This window comes from Mixophyes fleayi, chromosome 10 (genome assembly GCF_038048845.1).
Source record: "Mixophyes fleayi isolate aMixFle1 chromosome 10, aMixFle1.hap1, whole genome shotgun sequence".
Taxonomy (NCBI): domain Eukaryota; kingdom Metazoa; phylum Chordata; class Amphibia; order Anura; family Limnodynastidae; genus Mixophyes; species Mixophyes fleayi.
Window position 1 is genome coordinate 94,762,232 of NC_134411.1, and position 22,710 is coordinate 94,784,941.

The window sequence follows — 22,710 nt, forward strand, 5'->3', positions numbered from 1 at the left end:
ATATCCCCTCAGATGAACAAGATGGCTGCTGGCAGATATATGTATGCTGGAGACTTTATGAGTGATTGCTGTTTTATATTAGTATTTTCCCCACACAGTGTGAGAACATGACATCATTGTCCTATGATCATGATGATTACATCAGTCTGGGTACAAGGACAGACACGGTATAAGAGTGACTATAATGTCAATGCAGGCAAACATGGCCGCCCTAGAGACCTGTTGCCATGGTGACTGCTATGGAGGTGTCGCACTATTGGGTTTCTATAGAGAAGACATTCAGGTTGTGTGCTGCGACATATACAGTGACTTCATGCCATAGGAAACGCACTATCAGTACCGTTATAAGCAACTGGTGGTTGTAAAGCTGTTGGACTACAAATACCAGCATGCCTTGCGAACCAGCCAGTGGGCTATTCCGTTATCCAGAGACAGTGAGGGCTGCTGGGGCTTGTAGTCCCACGCGCTCAGTCAGCAACAGCGGGCGCCCACCTCTGCAGTAAGCGCAACCTGTGGCTGTAAAAGCTGTTGGGACTACAACTACCAGCATGCCTTGCGAACAAACCGGCGGCTATATCGTAATCCAGAGACAGTGAGGGCTGCTGGGGCTTGTAGTCCCACGCGCTCCGTCGGCAGCCGCGGTCGCCCACCTCTGCAGTAAGCGAAGGGCCAACCTGCAGGTGGGCGGAGTCAAGTGACGTAGACGAATCACGTGTGGTCGTGACGTCTCCGACCGCGTTTCCGGCCTCTCTGTGTCCTCGCAGCACGGCTCGTTCCCCTCCGGTCCCCGCAACAGCCACAGCCCGAGCCCCGCCATGGCCAACGTCGTCGACACCAAGCTGTACGACCTGCTCGGGGTGCAGCCCGGCGCCACCGAAAATGAGCTGAAGAAGGTGAGTGTGGAACGACCCCGAAGCCGAGGCCCGAATACCGGCCTGAGGGGGGGCAGGTGGCGGAGGGGGCCGGGGGGCAGCGGCCTGTACGGGGCAGTCACTGGGTTAGGGGCAGCTCAGGGGCGAATAGAAACCCCGTACCTCCTGGCCCCTCCTCCTCTATCATTATTGTTACTATTACTCAGCTGCTTCCCTGTTAGGGCCTGAAGGAGTAATATACATATTATTATACCTACACCCCCCTCTAATACCGCCAGTGCTGATAGTGTACCCCAAAGCCCCGGATGTGTCATTCATACCCCCCAGTGCTGATAGTGTACCCCGAAGCCCCGGATGTGTCATTCATACCCCCCAGTGCTGATAGTGTGCCCCAAAGCCCCGGATGTGTCATTCAAACCCCATTTATTGTATTATGTCTCCTGCACAGTATCCTAAATACTCAGGGTGACATTATCATTCAAACTAAAAGCTCATCTAGTACTAATAATGTATCCTTAACACTGACATTATATCACACTACCAATGATGTTCCCCGGGTTGGCATCCTTTTGCGAAGGATCAACCAGGGCCGTAACTAGTGCTGTGGCCCAGGGCGCAACGCTGAAGCGGGGCGCAATTTAGGAATATTTTAGGTTAATTTTGTTAAAATTGAGGCCTAGGGGGGGGCGGCGTTTGTTTTTCTTGTCCCAGGCGCTAGAGTTCTAAGTTACGGCTCTGGGATCAACTACGTTGTGATCTAAGTGCCAATAATATACCTAATACAAGCTAAACCCAGTCTTAATACTCTACCCATAAAACCGGTCACTTCAAAATATTGCCTGTGCAGTTTCATAAATGCTACTAATGCAATACTTAAAAAGAACCAATTAGACTCCAACCATGCTACTATATCACGTGCCAAGCTTCCTCTATCCGCCGTCTTAACTTATTTTATCTAGGTCTCTTAGTACAATTTATAACAAAACACAAGGGGGCATAATCAATTGTTGCCGTTTTCTGCAGCGTTAAAACAACTACCGTTATTACGGTAATAGTTAGCAGGATATCAGCTCGTGTCTCGGGGACCTGCGAGCTGAAATCCAGCGATAAAACTACCGTAATAATGTTTTTTACGCGCACTATTACCGCAATAACGGTAATAGTGCGCGCCGTGAGATTTTCAGCGTTTCCACAGACGATTGAATATGCCCCCAACCTGTATTAATAAACTACATTGGAATTGGTTAAATATGCTGTTTACCTTCCCTGTAAAAAATGTACCCCTTAACCTGGCATTTCTTTATATCATCGGCTTATATTAAAAGCACAATCTACCCAGTCATTCGCTGTGGACATTTTGTGCTATCAATGTCTGAGCTTCTACATCATCTACATAATTGTTACAATTAGACAATGGTACGAATAATGTACACCTAAACGGTTGCCATTCAATATTACTGCTTTTCTAATGTAGTAACAATAGACTTCCTAAAACGTCCCTTCTATCTTATCACTTTCCAAGTACACAATCTGCACAGTCATTCATAAAAAATGCAACTAGGCTCCTTTAAGTATTAGCAATGTACTCTCAAAACCTGCCTCTTTTATATGTCCTCTACAGTGTGTCTTGAATACACAAGTTGCCTAGTAATTCACAGGGCCATATACACCAACGTACCCCAATACTAGAAGATCACACACCTATAAACTGCGCTGTGTATTTATATACTGTGACCAGAGGTATACACCGCCTTACAGAAATACTCTAGAAAATTAAGTGCCCTAAAATCCATAAACGCGTGGCAGAAAATATGCTGTCTATTTATACACCATTTACTTTGTCATTACAACATATTCCCTGGCTCTGCCAGCACTTTACTGAATATAATACTATGATGTCACGGCCAACAAGGAAAATCCATGATGTCATCGTTGGCTGCTTTTATACAGGGGATTTAGCTACATCTGTCACAACCTAATTATATATTTGGCAATTACAATGTGTACTCGCATTACGCAGCCCACAATGTTTATATTTTTTAAAAAAAATTATGCTCATACGTTCATGTAAAAAACAGGTTTAGTCAACTGTAATTTAAATACCGAATAAGAAATGTGTGACATTTATAATTATACAGGACACATATTGTTTGCTGTTTAGTCATGTCAAGTTCCTGGATGAGGCACCTGCTTCAAAATTGTCATCCGAATATAAATATTGATACTGTATAATTATTGTATGACGAAGTGAGAGCAACTTAATCATGGAACACAGATATTTTATTATCTGTGAGATGCACTGAATATGTTCTGACAGTCACATTAAAGGATAATTCCACTCCAATTCCAAGTATAGTTTGGCAGCACAGTGGCCTAGTGGTTAGCACTTCTGCCTCACAGCACTGGGGTCATGAGTTCAATTCCCGACTTTGGCCTTATCTGTGTGGAGTTTGTATGTTCTCCCCGTGTTTGCGTGGGTTTCCTCCAGATGCTCCGGTTTCCTCCCACACTCCAAAAACATACTAGTAGGTTAATTGGCTGCTATCAAAATTGACCCTAGTCTCTCTCTCTGTCTGTGTGTATGTGTGTGTTAGGGAATTTAGACTGTAAGCTTCAATGGGGCAGGGACTGATGTGAGTGAGTTCTGTGTACAGCGTGCAGAATTAGTGGCGCTATATAAATAACTGATGATATAGTTTTAAACCGTACACCCGCTAAGCCACAGAAGACTGCTGTGTTGTCCGTACAATTCCCTAGTTTTGGGCTAGTCTGGTGTCTAGTTACTTAGTTGGTCGATATACTAAAACTTCTAAAAAGGAAAAGTGGCCATAACAACCAATCAGATTCTAACTATAATTTTCTAGCATGTACTAGGTAATTGATAGCTAGAATCTGATGGTTTGCTATGGGCGAAACCTTCCTTCTCCTTTTTAGAAGTTTATGTAAATCTACCCCTAAGACATTGAAATGGTACATGTCTTACAATACGTTTTGAAGATATTGGTCAAATGTGCAGTTAGCTTTAGAAGCAACATTTCATGAATGTTAGTTCCACCTTAAACAGCTAAAATATGTCTGTTGGCTTCAGAGTCCTGTGTCTGCCCTGCTTAATGCTCCTGTCATCAGGGTGCAGACATTCAATATCATCCCACCAATAGTTATCAGGTTGTAGCCATTGCACTGGTGGCTTCAGGTGATACAATGAGAGGAGCAGTCGGTGCATCTGCTTGCTATCTATTTGCAAATCTGGTCCACTGTCATCAAAATTGTAAAGACACAATTAACTTTTTAATTAAGAAATTGAACGCAAGTATTGATAACTTTGGTTCAAAACCAGAAAAGAAGAGTTGGTCGATGCTAGTGGCGAGCTGCAGTCAGTTGTACGGATATTGATGTCATTGTGCAGAACTAGATGCTAGCTCAGGGCTATATCCTGTTAGGTGGTATATATCACTTTAGAGTCCATCTGTGGCCCCCAGCTTATTTAAGAACTCCGTTGATTGGCATTTTTTTTTTAAATTGGATTGGTTGTGACCTCTGTACATTATATATATTCAGCCCACATTGTGGAACACTAGCTTGGTTAAGGTTGGCATTGTCGGCAGGTAGCACAATGAATGAAAGTGTGGCTGTGTTAGATTGGATGTGTAATTAGATTAGGTTGGTGTATTGAAACTGCATTTTAAAGCCATTATTTAAAGAGAACATGTTGCATTTATTGTTAACAGTATAGTCAATGGTGCCTCAAAATACTGTATACTTTGAAGCATTTATACCGATCAGCCACCTGTCCAGGGGTGAGAGATATCAGGCAGCATATGAACAGTCAGTTCTTGAAGTTGTAGTGTTGGAAGCAGAAGAACTGGGCAAGCGCAAGGACCTGAGCGACTTTGACAAGGTTCAAATTGTGATGGCTAGATGATTGTTGGAGCATCCTCAAAACGGCAGGTCTTGTGGGATGTTCCCAGTATGCCCTGATTAGTACCTATCAAGAGTGGTCTAAGGAAGGACAACCAGTGAACCGGCAACAGGGATGAGCGAGGGCTAACCTGTCTGCTCCAGTCCCACAGAAGAGCTACTGTAGCTCAAATTGCTAAAAAAGTTAATGCTGGTTATGATAGAAAGGTGGCAGAACACACAGTGCATCGCAGCTTGCGGTCTGTGGGGCAGCGTAGCTGCAGACCTGTCAGAGTGCCTATGATGACCCCTTGTCCAGCGTCGTAAGCGACTACAGTGGTGGGTATTTGAGCACCAGAACTGGACCATGGAGCAATGGCAGAAGTTGGACTGGTCTGATGAATCACGTTTTCTTTTACATCATGTGGACAGTCGGGTGCATGTGCGTCATTTACCTGGAGAAGAGATGGCACCAGGATGCACTATGGGAAGAAGGCAAGCTGGCGGAGGCAGTGTGATGCTATGGGCAATGTTCTTCTGGGAAACCTTGGGTCCTGACATTAATGTGGATGTTACTTTGACACGTCCCACTTAGCTAAACATTGTTGCAGACCAAATACACTACTTCATGACATTGGTATTCCCTGATGGCAGTGGCCTCTTTCAGCAAAATAATGCGTCCTGCCACACTGCAAAAATTGTTCAGGAATGGTTTGAGGAACATGACTTGACCTCCAAATCACCATATTTCAGTCCAATCGAGCATTTGTGGGATGTGCTGGGAAAAACAAGTCTGAGCCATGGATGCCCCACCTCGCACCTTACAGGACTTAAAGTATCTGCTGCTAAGGCCTTGTGGAGTCCATGCCATGGCCACACAAGTGGGGCCTACACAATATTAGGTAGGTGGTTTTAATCTTGTGGCTGATCGGTGTGTGCAGTGTGCACAAGCCAGCAGTGTTATAATCCTTGTTGTTGCTGGCCTGCTTGGTAGGTAGCAGCTGTGGTCTCCCGATGACAGAATCCTCTTCCAGCGTTGCCATTTTCCCTGAGTCACAGAAGTGCTCCTGTGATGGGGCGACGCAGCCACTGCTGAGGAATGTCGGTCAGGAGTGGAACTTGAAAAATGAAAGCTGCAAAGCATGTTCTATAGTAACAATGATGTCGCTGATGCTGCTTCCTGGTTCTTCCGGAAATGGGAAGACATTGATGCTCCAGGAATCACAGGTGTATTTGAGTATCTTCAGATAATGTAGGACTGGCTTGAAGTCACATCCGTTCTGTGTATAAGTGCCCAGGGATAGGAAGGCAGCAGGTGGCTATATGAGGCCACCTGTTACTTATCGCAGTTATAAATGGTTTGTGGAAATAAGATGTAGCACTTCTCCATTTTCCCATTGTTATTAGCTATGGGTGACCTGTATCTCTAAGGAGGACTCTGTATCAGTGCCTAGGATTTATTGTTAATATTCAGTTACACTTTTAGGTTTGATATTTCAGAAACAATGATTTTTTGCATTCGATTGCCTACACCCCATCTTTATTACTATTCAGCAGATTTACCAATTTTGTATATGCAGCTGGTTTAGTAAAAGTATGCAAATGGGACTTTCAGCCAATCAAGAGATGAACTTAGGCAGGGGATAGATTTTTGTATAACATGCACCACAAGAAAGTAATGGGGAGGTGGATAGTTAATTGGCTTTCCATCTATTCACACTTTATAAGCTGGGTATATACTACAGAAGATTATTGCAGATGCCATTTCTGTAACGATTTAACATACGACAAAGTCCTGATGATCATGCCGATTCCTGTGTACACACCTACACGCTTTACCTTCCGATCTGTGATCTTCATCTCATAATCATCTGCTGAAAAGATCCTGACTCTACACTCTACAGATATCTGTCTACCCTGCTGGTTGAGAGTGTGTACACACTGCCACATTTGCCCAACATTGTTTATTGTGATTTTTATTAAACCAAGTCAAACGATACAATGTGATTTACACAATAGTTGGCTGCAAAACTTGTAGTGTTTACCCAGCTTTACAGTTGACACCAGGCTACAATTAATTCACTTTTGCTTAATGCCTGTATGCAAAAATAAAATGGGTAAAGTCTGTGACAATGAGGAATGTTTTCAAAATGCAGATCTATGTTTAGTTGTTGTGTTAAAGTAAAGTGACATTGGTTTTGAGAGAATGAACCTGGATGTTAGACAGTGGATATGTCAGGTGCACACAAGTGTCACAAACAGTTGAAATGACCAATTCCTACTGATCGAGTTGCTCTGTTCCCCCACAAAAAGCAACGTGTGACAGGTGCTCCTCATTGATTCAAAGGTTAAATCACTAGTTCTCTGTCTTTACCTCCTACTGAGTAGTAAAATATTAATCTTGGGTAGAAATACATTTTAAATTATTTATTTTATATGCTTTAATAAAGTTAATCTCCTGTGTTATTGCTGAAGGTCACACAGAAGTAGTTTATTAATACTATTGTCTCTTGTACAGGCGTACCGCAAACTGGCCAAGGAATATCACCCAGATAAGAACCCAAACGCTGGAGATAAGGTAACTACCCATAGACAAGGTTATTCACCCTGTTGGCAGCATTGCAGCACATTGTGTCAGTCGGCGAGGACTGACTGGTGTCTTGTCATGTTATGAATAATGTAAGATGCAATTACCTGCACCAACTAGAGAATTCCCATTGTGACCGAAGCATCAGATGTACTGTTTAATTGGTCGATGGCAGAAGTCAGTGCTCGATCCAGCGGTAGAGGTGGTCAAAGGAATTTGGAATGAAGTTCATCTTTATTAATGTGACCTGCTGTGAATGGAATATGTTGTAATATTTTTACATTTATTTTTTTCCAGCCTGAAACACAATTTAAACTAAGATAAAATTTCAGATTTTTATAAAATAAAAATAAGCCTAGTCATCTTATGTCTGAAATATCCCTATTTTTGGTGTTTCTATATATATGAAGCTAATAAGTTTGTGGGTCCATTTCTCTTTTATTATACTTTGCAAACACAAGTGTGAACATGTCCGTATTCTCCCACGATTGCAGTTCAAAGAGATCAGCTTCGCCTACGAGGTCCTGTCTAACCCCGAGAAGCGAGAGCTGTACGACCGATACGGAGAGCAGGGCCTGCGGGAAGGGAGCGGAGGCAGCGGCATGGATGATATATTTTCACACATCTTCGGCGGGGGCCTGTTTGGCTTCATGGGCGGACAGAGTCGAAGTCGTAACGGCAGAAGGAGAGGAGAGGACATGATGCACCCACTGAAGTGAGTAGAGGGGTTTAACAGACGTTCTACTTTGATCTTCAAATTGTAACCTAACCATAAAATCAAAACCTCATCTAAGTTCTGTTTGCCGATTTATATGTTTAGATTAACGTCCTCTACGATACAGACTTACACCTTGGTGCTTTGCATCCTGAAGCCTAGTTGTCACATTATAGGTTGTCTGCCTAGGTAGTAACCACCCTTACAGTGTAGTGTGCCCCTCCCTCATCACTCCGAAATGACAGTGACAGACAACCTGTAATGGTAACCATTAAAACCTGACTTGGCTAATAGGTTTTAATGTGTTCTACATTTTATTCTTATTTTATTTGCAATTACCCAGCCGCATGGGGGCTCTCCTCTAGCGCGCTCCTACACAAATCACAAAACATCTGTAGCCACATTGTACGTTTCCCATAATCATACCCTAAAAGACTAATACTGCAGCACTAGGTCCTTGTTACACTCCCACAAGGTCTAGGGACAGAGGTGAAGTACTGACAGGCTGCCTGAGGCCCCATGGCCTTACATACAGCTGACTTATTTGAAGTGTAAACCATCCTTACTCCTAATACAGAGAATGCCACAATAGGAGACCTATCGCCAATGGTGAGGTGAGGTGGGTTATGTTGTCTCTGTTAAAGAGCCCTTATGTAAATTGGCAGATTGATTTTTTTGTTTTTTAACCCATAATGAAACGGCGGCCTGGGTTTCTGAATTACATTGATAGAACTTATTCAGATGTAGATATCTGGGAGGAAAGGCGTTTTGGATGTTAATCTACCCCTCCATGACCTTGACGTTTGTTATTCCGTATCTCTAGTGTACTTAATTTTCTAAAGCTCTCAATCTGTTTTGTACGACTTGAATCACTATTTTTGTTTGGTGTGGACTGGCCTCGGGGGTGCTGCGTTGGGATCTCTTCGCCCCATCGGTGGGGAACCTCTATATGGGGTTGTTTTGAATTACTCTGAACCCCTTTATGCAATTTTATGTACTATTTTTCCTTTACATTGACTATTTTGCCTTTTTTTTAAATTACTTTCTTTAGCTTGGCCGGTGATATCCCTCTTTTTGTTGTGTGTAGTGGGTTTAATTTATGCTTTCCATGGGAGTGCATTAATTACTTGAATATCACCTTAACGCGATCCCCTGTCTACAGGAGCGATGGTTTACAGTACAGATCAGTGTAAGTGCTGGGAGTGCACTATTAAGATGGGATAGTTGTCGTCCTTCACACTGCAATAGGAATTTCCCTGGAGGACAGTCCATTAGGGTGAAACATATCTGTTCTGATGATACTGTATAAATCAGAGCCAGGGAGTTATCTGGCAGAGGAAGAGTGGCAAGATGTATTTTCTTGTTTTCAATAAGGTACCATAAAGTGACCACAGCTCGTCCCTTCTATAACAGAACAGAAACTGCTGCGATATGAAATCATTACTCATTTGGAAAGTGACAATGTGTTGGCTGGGTTGGGGGGTAGATTCATAGCAAGGAGGTCTTGCTATCGCTATATAAAGATCTAGAGCTGCGTGAGGGGTTTATACCTGAGATCTATTGATAGTATCTTAAAGTAATGTAAGTGGTGTTTATGTTTCTCTGCAGAGTATCTTTAGAAGATTTATACAATGGAAAGACAACGAAACTTCAGCTAAGCAAGAACGTGCTGTGTAGTTCCTGTAATGGGTAAGTTTTCATTCACTGGACTGTTCCCACTACTCTGTACTCAGACGTTGGATTATATGAAGCAGTCTCCACGGCACTGTACAGAGAGCTTTCCATCTCCATATTCTGGGTAGTAATGATTATAGATACATTGTGTTGGAGTACTGCTATTTCAGACATATGGCCTTCAAACAGCATACATTTAAGCTGACTATTTTTGTGGTTCTTCAGTATTTATCCCTCCAAGTGTGTGTGCGAACTGTGACCATGGTAATTGGTGACGTAATATTCTTGCTACAGCCACAGAGCTGTGTGTATGTATCAGTGCATCCCCTGCTGTACAGCAACAACTAAACCATTTCCTGTTCAGCTCCCGGACGGAGCAGCTTGTACCGGTACATAACTGTCCATGTGATGACGTCTGTATTGTGATTTATTTAGACAAGGCGGTAAGAGCGGTGCCGTGCAGAAGTGTACAGCTTGCAGAGGCCGGGGCATGCGTATAATGATCAGACAGCTGGCTCCAGGGATGGTACAACAGATGCAGTCCGTCTGTTCCGACTGTAGCGGGGAAGGTAACGCAACTTCATCTATATGTTGTACTTCTGTTTTACTAGGACAGGGAGCATCGTGTGTCCCCAAAGCTGTGCCGATTCTTGTAGTATTAGAAGTGAAATTGTTACTACATCTTCCCCAGCTCATGTGTTTCCCTACAGGAGATGTTTGCCAGTATGAAGGTTTTTAAATAAACCTCCCCCCTGCTAGTGATCAGACATTATCCAGGTATATGTAGCACCTTCCCTATCAGGTGCCATCCTCACTCTGGTGTAGTACTTCCTGTTATGAAGTTCTTCCAGATTACAATGACCCTAGGAATGTGACAACATTAGACAGTCCTTACCACTGTGTCCACTGACGGTCACTGACCCCTCCCAGAGATCTCGCCCAGAGTTTATTGTGGAATACTTACAGCACAGATGTGGTACTCTGCATTCCCTGACTCTGAGTGGAGTGCAGGGTGTTACTGCAGGCAGCCGCTTCTCCCCTGTAGTGCCGAACCAGCAAATCCAATTTAACTGAATTGGCAGCGCCCCCCCCCCCCCCCTCCTTCCTTTCTATAAGAGGAATGAAGGAGAGCCGAGAATAACAGCCTGGGTCTCAGCCTTGGAGCAGGGGCATGTTAGCTGGGTCCTCTTATTACACCTTAAGTCAGAGGGTCAGATGAGGCCCTAAAACTCTGGACTATAGTTTGTGTGTATTTACAAAGACAACAAAAAAAGCACGTCTTTGAATGTTCTGTATAATGACATTGTATCACTTCTCCTCTCAAAGATTTCTGTTCCTTAAGCTTTGTTTCCAATTGTTGAAATCTCGTAACATTGTTTTTGGGTGGTTTTGTAGGTGAAGTCATTAATGAAAAAGATCGCTGCAAAAAATGTGAAGGCAAAAAAGTTATTAAAGAAGTCAAAATTCTGGAGGTTCACGTGGACAAAGGCATGAAACACGGTCAGAGAATCACATTTACCGGAGAAGCAGACCAGGCCCCCGGCGTGGAACCTGGAGATATTGTTCTGGTGCTACAGGAGAAAGAGAACGAGGTAAGGTCTTATATTAGTGGCGCATGCAGTATGTACTGTAATTGGTGGTCTGCTATGGTTTACATAAGACTGGGTTAGACTGGAATATTTTTGTCGTTCTTTACATTAGTTGACCTCATCCATGCTACCGCTGAATGCCTTCGCGCTGTGTAGGTTATGGTGTGCTCGCTGTTGTCTCTGCGTCTGGGTTGTCGGTGGTACGCTGTAATCTGGATAGGCAAAGAGACCCCCTTTCCCCCTTGCACAGCCAAGATCAAGCTAGATCTACTTGTCACTGACGTTGCTCATTATTCATTCCAGGTTACCCTGAATCTTGTGCTCTCTGTAGGAGAGACTCATCTACGTCTGCTTTGATATGAGCAGGATTTGCCCACTCAGTTACATTTAAAACAAATCTTTCAGGGCCAAAAGTACACACTTGGTATCCATATTATAATATTATAATACAACCTTTTTGTTTTTTTTTTTTGTTTTTTTTATAGAGGAGAAAAGGGCTAATGCAGGGTGTAGGGACACTGCCTAGGCATTATCTTGTACCAGCAGAGCCACGGGCTGTTCTGGTTGTTTCAAATAGTAAAATATGTGACTGATCTCTAAACTGAAATTGCAAGTTGCTCCCGATAAGCATCAGAAAGATTTATGCACATTTGTGAAAGTTATTATTGCCCGTGGATTGTGTACAATGATGGAATGACGGAGATTGGTCTGTGATTGGCTTCTCTGGGGATGAACGTGCTAATTATTTATCCATCTTACAGACCTTTCAGAGGGAAGGGAATGACTTGCACATGACACACAAGATCGGGCTGGTTGAAGCCTTGTGCGGATTTCAGTTCACTTTCAAGCATCTCGATGCCCGTCAGATTGTCGTGAAATACCCTCCAGGAAAAGTTATTGAGCCAGGTAATGCGTCCTTTCTGCATTTCAGCATGTAGTGCGGCATCCTACGTTACTCGGGGGTTAATACTGCAGATCTCGGGAGTTAGTAGACATACGTGGAGCAGGTAGAGAATCATCCCTGATACCGATGCTGCGTTTTGTGATCCGGGTTGAAGCACAAGGCAGATACATGTGAAATGCTGTTAGCAGACATTGGTGCTCGGCGTAGGGTGTAATTCTGTTCTTGTTCCTCGTCCAGGCTCCGTACGTGTTGTTAGAGGTGAAGGTATGCCACAGTACCGCAATCCATTTGAGAAAGGTGACTTATTCATTAAATTTGACGTTCAGTTTCCAGAAAACAATTGGATTAACCCAGAAAAACTCACGGTGAGTCCACTGTTTAGTAATGTGATTAAACAATGCCTTAATTACCTGCTACATTGAATGTATGTTTAAAAAAATAAATAAATAAATATATTATAGCTTGTGGACAGTATGGTTTTATAATCTAAATTATATTGTTTGTAGGAATCATTGAGTAGAGTTATGTGATAGGGCGAGATTCGGTGACCTGGTGGTGGCAGTTTTGTACGGAGCTTGCACTGTTGTCAATGCCGACAATATATCTATTGCTGCTGTAACTTCCACTCTCCCGGCCCTGCGCGGCCTGACATTGTGGGGAGGTAACTGTAGGTGATATCAGTGGAGATGGGGGAAAATACAAGAATTGAATCCTCCCCATAAATAGCCTAAACCACATGTCATTCAGTTGTCGCCCTGTTGTGAGGAACCCCCACCCCTCAGTATAGTTAGGTGTTTTTAGTTTTTATTGATCAGGGCTGAACTGACCGATCCCCATTTCTGATCTCTGATGGGCCTAACACCTCTTAAGTTCAGCAGTATGTAGACACGGAAGGAAAAGAGGATTTTTTTCAGCCGTTATCTGTCCACGTTCTGCTCGTAGATGTTTATGGGGTCAAATTCCACCAGAATTTGTCACACGTTAGGAAAATCTTTGCAATGGCCATTTGCAGTCCTGTACATAACATATACTTATATACCTCCTTTATTCTTCTAAAACTGCCTCATATCTGCCCATTCACTCCCTCAGCTGTCACTTAAACTTCTCTGGCTGCTCCCTTCCTCTGTAACTCTGTTTCTCTTGACTTGTCTGCTGTTTTGTATCACACCAACCCAAGGATCAGGCCTCACTCCAGTTGTATTCTCCAGTTGTATTCTAATATTGACTGTTCATTGAAAAAATGTACTAACAGAGCACCTATTAAACCAGCAGTAGATCAAGTGCATTTGTTATATTAGGATCATATATGCACTACTTGTAGTATAAAGATCTGTAATCCTGTCGTTGTCTCGAGTGACCAGTAAGGTTAACGCAGCTGTAAGAATTACCAGTACGGCAGAAGATCAAGTAGGAAACTGTTAGGAGAAAACACTGATACACTTAGGATTTGGCAGAAGTGTATTACTTTGGGAACTTTAATCTTGTTCCTCCTGGGCCTGTCATGTGGTAATGATCTGTGATGGCTTTCTAGACGTATACATTGTGGTTTACGCTGACTGTATCCATCTCTTGCCATTATAAACCATCCTGTCTTCTATACTGTAAGCTGCAGCGTATTTTGTGATGTCATTGAAATATCCTTTTTATTTACCCACCACTTAGGAACTTGAAGACCTCCTTCCTGCCAGGCCAGAGACCTCCACGCCCAGCGGTGAGACAGAAGAGGTCGACCTTCAAGAGTTCGACAGCACTCGCGGCTCAGCAGGCGGACAAAGACGCGAAGCCTACAACGACAGTTCAGACGACGAGAGCAGTCACCACGGGCCCGGCGTCCAGTGCGCGCACCAGTAACCATTTGTACACAGAGTTGCACAGAAATATTTTCTTTGAATAATTATTTTGTTTCGTTTTTTTATTTTATTTTTTTTTGCCTGTTTTTTTTGTTTTTTTTTTCTTTTGTTATGTTTGTGACCCAGACGAATTGCCCAAATCGTTCGGATATGATGGACATCTCTGTTGCTGTATGCGTAACTTTTAAATTGGTTATATAGTATTTACAGAGTGTATAATTTAAACTGTAAACTAACCACAAAGCTTACACCCAGTTCTGACTGACTATAGCGAAAATAAAACACTGAAAAGACGAGATGTCAGTTTTCCGCTCTTTGTACCAGCTGCTTCATTTTTACCCGTCGGTGTAGATTTTACGTCTATTTGTTTTACGTTCATCAATGTAAAGAAATGTGTATGTTCTGGAGCTGTGTATTTGGCTGCACTTACATGAGCTGCTACATATAGAATAAACAATTTAATGGCCTCTATCTCCAGTCCTGATAACCCGGTTACTGTGTTTCTGGTGATGAATGGATAAACGTCTTAAGGTGAATGTGTTGTGTACAGCCAATGTGTAATCGTGTGGTACACATAAGTGGTTGTGTAAACCCTTCCATACCTTGATGAGCGTTGGAGCAGTTTTGTTCTACACACACTAGAGGCAGAGGTTTTTTTTTTTTTTGGTTTTTTTTAAGGCAGATATGAGTATTTGTTGCCCGAGGGCGGAGCTTGCTATTCTCTCCAATCACCTACATCTCCCTCCCATCCTCCTTTATATAAAGAGTGCACCTCTAACTGGCTCACACAGCATGTATGTAAAGTGAAGAGTGGAAATACGTCCCAGCTGTCCCTCATGCCGGTACAAGCTCCTGGCTGATCAGGATAGTCCCCTAAAATTAGGACTATGCTGATGGAATCAGGACAGTTGAGAGGTAAATGTTGTTTTATTGTCCATTGAAGACAAAAATACAAACATCGGTTGATTATTTTTATTTATAAAGTGCTTTAACAGAAACATACATGATAAATGCTAGTTTTCAGGTCAAATATTGTAGTTTAGACCAAACGCCAGAACAGAGAAGAAATCTGATCTAAGTGACTTTTACTGTGGAATGATTGTTGGTTCCATATGGGTGGTTTCAGTACCTCAGAAACTGCTGATCTCTTGGGATTTTACACACAACAGTCTCTAGAGATTACAGAGAACGTTGCTTAAAACCAGTTCTCCTTGTTAATGAGAGATGACAGAAGAGAATGGCCAGCTGACGGGACGGTGAAAGTAGCTCAGTTATACCCCCCCCCCCCCCCCCCCACACATCACATACCACCCTTGTCACTGCCACACAATACAGAGAGAAAAATATGACTTTTATTGATGCACATTAACTGCACAGTTTGTGAGAACGTGATTATCAGCTTTTCTTACCTTCTAACACCTCAAACAACCAAAGGGGAATGTTATAATATTTGTTATATATAACTATTCTTTCTTCAAGGGTTCTTACATCTGAGCAGACTTCAGAATACAAATAGTCAGACACAGTTACCTGTCGGTGGTACCAGGGTATAATCTCCATTGAAAAAGTTGGTGATTTTGTTGTAAGAAAAGGAGCGGATCCCTCTACTAATACACACCAGCCAATCACACATGTATATAATATTTTCATATAGCCCCTGTTTTTTAACTCAAAGGTTTTATTAAAGTTTCCAAAGAATAAAAGTATACACACAGTCACATTTCGAATGGCAGGTGAACGCATCAGGTATCGTAAACAAATACACATCAAACCAAAAAAGGCAGACGGGGGTGACTAATACATAATGTAAAGTAGCAGAGGGGGGGGGGGGGGGAATCAATGGAGTGTGATACATAGAACCCTTAATTGACCTCAAGGGGGTGAGACAACAGCTATATGGGTAGTGTAATAGACCAGGAGAATCACTTCAGAGGGGAAGACGCTGAAGTGGAATATTTGAAGCCAATAGTTTCCATCTCCTAACTATATTGGGTCTTTGCTAGAGTTTTGGAGAGAGTTGGAGGAGCCGGGTTCCTCCAGTACTGAGCGATAGCCGATCCAACGGTGATTAAAATATGACCCGAGACATACCGGTGGTGAGCCGGGAAATCAGGTGGGTATAGTTAGAGAAGAGCCAGAGATGGTTGGTTGTGGTACGATAGCTAATTAAGTTACTTCTCTGATTAATCTGAACACTTGTCCCATAAAGGTTGAATTTCTGGGCAAGTCCAGAAAACGTGTAAGAGGGATCCAGGTTCCCCACATTCTCCCCAACAGGACTGGGATATCGTAGGCCAAATTTTATGTCGTTTTACTGGGGTGTAATATAATCTGTGGATCATTTAGATGAGCATTACCGAGTGGTTGATACATTTCTAGACTATGTATAATATATTTTTGAATATGTGATACCAGTCCTTGTCCACCAGGGAGTGACCAAGGTCTGATACCCATCGCTCTTGGGCTTGTAGCTTGCAGTGCTCGGGCGCTGTCAGGAGACCCTGGTACCAGGCAGGTATGCCCCCAGCATGGAGTAAATCAGAAGCGTCACTAGTAGTTTCCCAACTTTAGAGGTCACATGAGTCTGAGGCTGTGAAGATGTTGAAGCCACAGTACCCCCTCCGAAGAAGATCACAGGTGGAGGCGACTTAGTGGATTTAAATTTTCTGGGTGGCCTGGTAGCACAGGTTGGAGAAAAATGGAGATCTCAGGAGGAACATTGCGACAGGGTAAGTACCTAGGTCACTGCAGAGGACCCTTGAGAGAAAACAACATTGTCCGATTGTGCTGCTTGTATAAGGACAGGTCACGGTCCAGGAATAGTGATCAGTTATCCATCAGCCGGCCACGGAGGCATGGTTGGGGCCATAAAGGAGAAAAAAAGTGTTTTGCAGGGCACCAAGGACCAGGGCACTCCACCTCCCAAGGGAGTACTAGATGCTGACACCAATTGTATAATCAGGAGTTGAGAAAAGCAAATGTTACAGGCTGTCTGCAATATCTCAGATGTCCACTAGATGGCAGTATAAATCAACTGTACAAGCTGTAATAGAAGAAAGGCAATGTTATCGGTAAACTGCAATATCTCAAACGGCCACTGGGTGGCTATGTGTAACGCAGAGGGATTAAGAAGCTATTAGAGACAGTTCAGCTAGGCTCTGTACAGGATCACTCCAAAGCCGAAAAGGAGAAGGAAAGTGTTGTGCAGGGCACTCCACCTCCCAAGTGAGAACTAGATGCCGACTCCATTTGTATAATCAGGAGTTGAGAAAAGCAAATGTTACAGGCTGTCTGCAATATCTCAGATGTCCACTAGATGGCAGTGTAAATCAACAGTATAAGCTGTAATAGAAGAAAGGCAATGTTATCGGTAAACTGCAATATCTCAAACGGCCACTGGGTGGCTATGTGTAACGCAGAGGGATTAAGAAGCTATTAGAGACAGTTCAGCTAGGCTCTGTACAGGATCACTCCAAAGCCGAAAAGGAGAAGGAAAGTGTTGTGCAGGGCAGTAAGGACCAGGGCACTCCACCTCCCAAGTGAGTACTAGATGCTGACACCAATTGAATAATCAGGAGTTGAGAAAAGCAAATATTACAGGCTGTCTGCAATATCTCAGATGTCCACTAGATGGCAGTGTAAATCAACAGTATAAGCTGTAATAGAAGAAAGGCAATGTTATTGGTAAACTGCAATATCTCAAACGGCCACTGGGTGGCTATGTGTAACGCAGAGGGATTCAGAAGCTAATAGAGACAAAGCTCAGCTAGGCTCTGTACAGGATCACTCCAAAGCCGAAAAGGAGAAGGAAAGTGTTGTGCAGGGCACTCCACCTCCCAAGTGAGAACTAGATGCCGACACCATTTGTATAATCAGGAGTTGAGAAAAGCAAATGTTACAGGCTGTCTGCAATATCTCAGATGTCCACTAGATGGCAGTATAAATCAACTGTACAAGCTGTAATAGAAGAAAGGCAATGTTATCGGTAAACTGCAATATCTCAAACGGCCACTGGGTGGCTATGTGTAACGCAGAGGGATTAAGAAGCTATTAGAGACAGTTCAGCTAGGCTCTGTACAGGATCACTCCAAAGCCGAAAAGGAGAAGGAAAGTGTTGTGCAGGGCACATTGGACCAGGGCACTCCACCTCCCAAGTGGGAACTAGATGCCGACACCATTTGTATAATCAGGAGTTGAGAAAAGCAAATGTTACAGGCTGTCTGCAATATCTCAGATGTCCACTAGATGGCAGTGTAAATCAACTACAAGCTGTAATAGAAGATAGGCAATGTTATCGGTAAACTGCAATATCTCAAACGGCCACTGGGTGGCTATGTGTAACGCAGAGGTATTAAGAAGCTATTAGAGACAGTTCAGCTAGGCTCTGTACAGGATCACTCCAAAGCCGAAAAGGAGAAGGAAAGTGTTGTGCAGGGCACATTGGACCAGGGCACTCCACCTCCCAAGTGGGAACTAGATGCCGACACCATTTGTATAATCAGGAGTTGAGAAAAGCAAATGTTACAGGCTGTCTGCAATATCTCAGATGTCCACTAGATGGCAGTGTAAATCAACAGTATAAGCTGTAATAGAAGAAAGGCAATGTTATCGGTAAACTGCAATATCTCAAACGGCCACTGGGTGGCTATGTGTAACGCAGAGGGATTCAGAAGCTAATAGAGACAAAGCTCAGCTAGGCTCTGTACAGGATCACTCCAAAGCCTGCAGAGGCAGAGAGCACTGAAATGACACAGGGATCAGGTGAATGACAGAGAAGCCTTATCTGTGGTACATAAATCCTTGAGGAGTGGGTGTGAGGGTTCCACTGGGGGAGGGGTGGAGATGTCCGAGCACCCAAACCCCGCAGGGGAGGAAGGACACTCATTTTGCTTTAAGGGAAACAGGGGAAGGAACAGGAGGGACAGCTCCCCAAGGTGAGTGCATCAAGGAAACAGCCCTCGCCGCGGCTACACGTACGCGAGTCTACGATGATGACTCCCTCTTTTCCTTCCGCACACCTTGTCTTACGACCCGCACTTGTAAAACAAGAGAGACAGCACAAAGGCAATCCCTTTCCCAACATCCCAGATACTTACTAGATCCCGAGGGACCGCTATGTACCGCACCGTACCTTTCTTCTTCTCACACTCTCACGTCCTGAGACGCCATACCCCACAGGCCTTCGCCCGCTGCCCGTGCCCTGGCCGTTAAGCCCGCCTTGTACTGGGGCTCAGGACTTAGGTGCCCTTCCGGACAGATGGAGTGGTTCTGTAAACTCTACTTCTAACTACCAAGGGACAGAGTGTCCCCTACACTACTTAGGGGCCTAGCGTCCCGCTAGACCTGGTCCGAATGCCCCCTCTCTGCTAACCCTCTTATATCCCTCTAACTGCAGGGACCTAAAGTCCTACTACACTACAGGGCAGCCGCCCTGCTGCACTCGCGGGAGCCTATGCCTCCCCTCGCCCAGAGGCCTGTGCCTCTCTACACTCCAAGGGCCTCGTGCCCTGCTTTGCTCCAAGGGCCTCGTGCCCTCCTCAAGCTCAGGGCCTTGCGCCCTCCTAAAACTCAGGGCCTTGCGCCCTCCTAACTGACTACCTATGGGGTCTAGTACCCCTGCTGCCTAACTATGGGGCCTTGTGCCCACTGAACACCTACAATGGCCGCCCCTACCTGTGCCACAGGCCTAGTGCCTGAAGTGGGCCACCGGGAGTTGTGCCAGAACTAAATGACGAAAGTATACTTACCTGCTCTGCACAGGAAACTTTGCTTGTCACGCCGTCTTCGGTTCTTCCAAGTTCTCCAGCCGCCGGCGCCTGTTCTTCTCTTCGGCGCTCCTGGAGTCTTCTTGGCAGGGGCGCTCTTAACCCTTACAAGGGCTCCCCGCCGACGTTCTCCTCGCCGGCGTCTTCTTTTTGTTGTATGGGCCGCAGGGTAGCTCACAGCCCTTACGAGGGCTCCCTGCTGCTTCCGCCGCTTCGCCGGTGCTGGACGTCAGGACACGTCCTCTCTCTTCCTCTTCGCCGCCGGACTGAGACAATGGTGGCGCCCGGCGGCTTATAAAGCCGCGGGCACGCCAACGTCATCAGCCGTCGCTGCAAGCCCTAATTGGCTCGCGGCGGCGCCAATAGTTCGAATGGCTGGAGGCGAGCCAGTAGTGGTTTGCCGGTCCGGCCACTGATTGGTCAGCAGCGGGAAGTGAGCCAATCAGGGCTTGCTTGCCTGCTGCCATCGGGGCCTGCAAAAAAAGAACAGGGATACTCACTGCTGGAACGCCGGACCGGTGAGTAACTTCTTCCATCTTCAGTCTTCGCCCTCTTCAGGGGCAGCTGGTCCACAGGGCACTCCTCCACATGGGGGCTGCTAAGCAGTGTCCCACAGTTGGTGGACTGGTTGCCGGTCCATCATCTGTTGGACACTCAGCTTGGGGCAGGCAGCAGTGGGGGAAAGCTGCACAGAGTAGGTGGAGGTCCGTTATTCACGGCGTGCCACTCCGGTGTGGCGGCTGGATGTGGGAAATCGAGCCTGTGGCTTTAGGTGCCTAGGCCGCTGATCCTCCGGTTGGCTGACAGCATGAAATTCGGTCCACCATGAGCGCAGATGGTACCACTCGGTTCCGGGGGACTGAAGCGCTAGATTGAGCTCGGTGCCATCAGGTGGAGCATTTCACAGATGCCCAAAATATAAGGCTCACCCAGAGCTGATCGTAAACGTGGCCTGTCAGTATCATATTCCCTGTTGTCTTACAGCTACTTCAGGCCATGTCATTATATACTTAAAATACTTTTTGTTAGAATATCTTTTGAAATGTCGTCTCATACTGTATCTAAACCCAATCTCCCCAAACCTTCTTGTGGTGGCCGAGAATTGATGGGACTTCCTTCCCTTACCTTGTCCTCCAGACACGAGTCAGGTTCTTTTTTGGTCGGATATCCGGTGGTCAGGAGATAAATTCTTCAATGAAAGGGAAAAGGATTGGACAAATAACTTGGGTTTATCAACTCAATGGTAATGACAAAATATTCATTTGATCAACATAGAGCACAATAGCATTTAACATATAATAATAAATCAATTTTCAGGTAAATCACTTAACATTAATATTCAACTAAAACATTCGGTGCACCAATATTATCCCTGGTAACGTTACCATATTTTACACTCAGTCCTGGGTTGAACTGTGCACAGGAATTTAGTAGAAGTGCTGCACGTGGTTGGGGCCCATAAATTACTTTTTCACGCCAAATAAGCTGATGATCTTTTGTATTACACAGTCTCTTCTGTGTGTATTCACAGACCTCTCTATTCTCTCTCCTCTCACACTGTTCTCAGTACATAGCTCAGTCTGTTTAGTGTGATGTCACAGATCTCTATACTGCTTATTTGTTTTCAGTACTTTCCTTGTTACTCACACCTCTCTTTGGCTCACTTCTTATCTTCTTCTCTCTCAGTCTATGCAGACACAGGGATCTCTCTCCCTCAGAAGTCTAGAACTTTCCTCTCCCACTGCCTTCTGGGAGTTCACAGTTATTACCAAACTCAGTGGACTTGTTGCTATGCCACACACTCCTCCTTCCTGTTACTCCCGGCAACCACCAACCACTCCCAACTGTCACTTCTCCCTCAAGAAAATATATATATATTTTTTTTAAATCTTTATAAACACTTTTAACAATTAACAAATTAAAAACATATAGATACACCCCAGGGTACTCAGATTTTGGGCCACCACATTCTACTTCTTCCAGGTCATCACAGCTTGCTGCGTATGGGGCTGCGTAGCCACAGACTGGTCAAGGTGCCCATACTGACCCTTGTCCACCACTGAAAGTGCCTACAGCTGACACGTGAGCACCAGAACTGGACCATGGAGCAATGGAAGAAGGTGCCCTGGTCTGATGAGTCAGTTTTCTTTTACATCAAGTGGACGGCCGGGTGCATGTGCGTCGTTTACCTGGTAAAGAGATGGCACCAGGATGCACTATGAGAATAAGACAAGCCGGCGGAGGCAGTGTGATGTTCTGGGCAATGTTCTGCTGGGAAACCTTGGGTCCTGACATTCATGTGGATGTTACTTTGACACGTACCACCTACCTAAACCTTGTTGCAGACCAAGCACACCCCTTCATGGCAGCGGTATTCCCTCATGGCAGTGGCCTCTTTCAGCAGGATAATGCGCCCAGCCACACTGCAAAACTTGTTCATTAATTGTTTGAGGAACATAACAAAGAGATCAAGGTGTTGAATTTGTCTCTAGTTGTGCTGGCTGGTCCCGTATAATTTGGTCACCCTTGTTCTTCATATTCAACTCAGTGGACTGTGCCTGAGACAGCCATATCTCTGCTGGGGATTGGAGAGCTACTAGCTGAGTAACAGAAAGGAGTAAGATAACTCTGTCCAGGGTTGAATACAGAGGCTCTGGATTGATTTTACAGGTAAACTTCCTTTTAGTATCTTGGATGTTGCACTAGTCTCTGATGACATTGAGACGCTAGGCTCATTGGTGGCTTTAAGAAAAGTCTCTGTACTAACATAACAAACCAGCTGGCTTGGTGGACTAGTAGCTTGTTGCTCTACTGACAGCAATGGAAGAGTTCTTAGTTTGAGTCCTAAGGCAGGTTT

General features: G+C 44.5%; 1 protein-coding gene across 1 annotated transcript; it reads left to right on the top strand.

The window, feature by feature from the left end:
* Positions 1–707: 707 nt before the first annotated feature.
* DNAJA2 (DnaJ heat shock protein family (Hsp40) member A2) lies at positions 708–14,384 on the top strand. The gene is made up of 9 exons (XM_075189209.1): positions 708–893; positions 7,288–7,347; positions 7,851–8,071; positions 9,680–9,760; positions 10,181–10,314; positions 11,141–11,337; positions 12,096–12,240; positions 12,476–12,603; positions 13,901–14,384. The coding sequence occupies exons 1-9, from the start codon at positions 816–818 to the stop codon at positions 14,087–14,089; spliced, it is 1,233 nt and encodes a 410-aa protein (XP_075045310.1). The 5' UTR covers positions 708–815; the 3' UTR covers positions 14,090–14,384.
* The last annotated feature ends 8,326 nt before the right edge of the window (positions 14,385–22,710 follow it).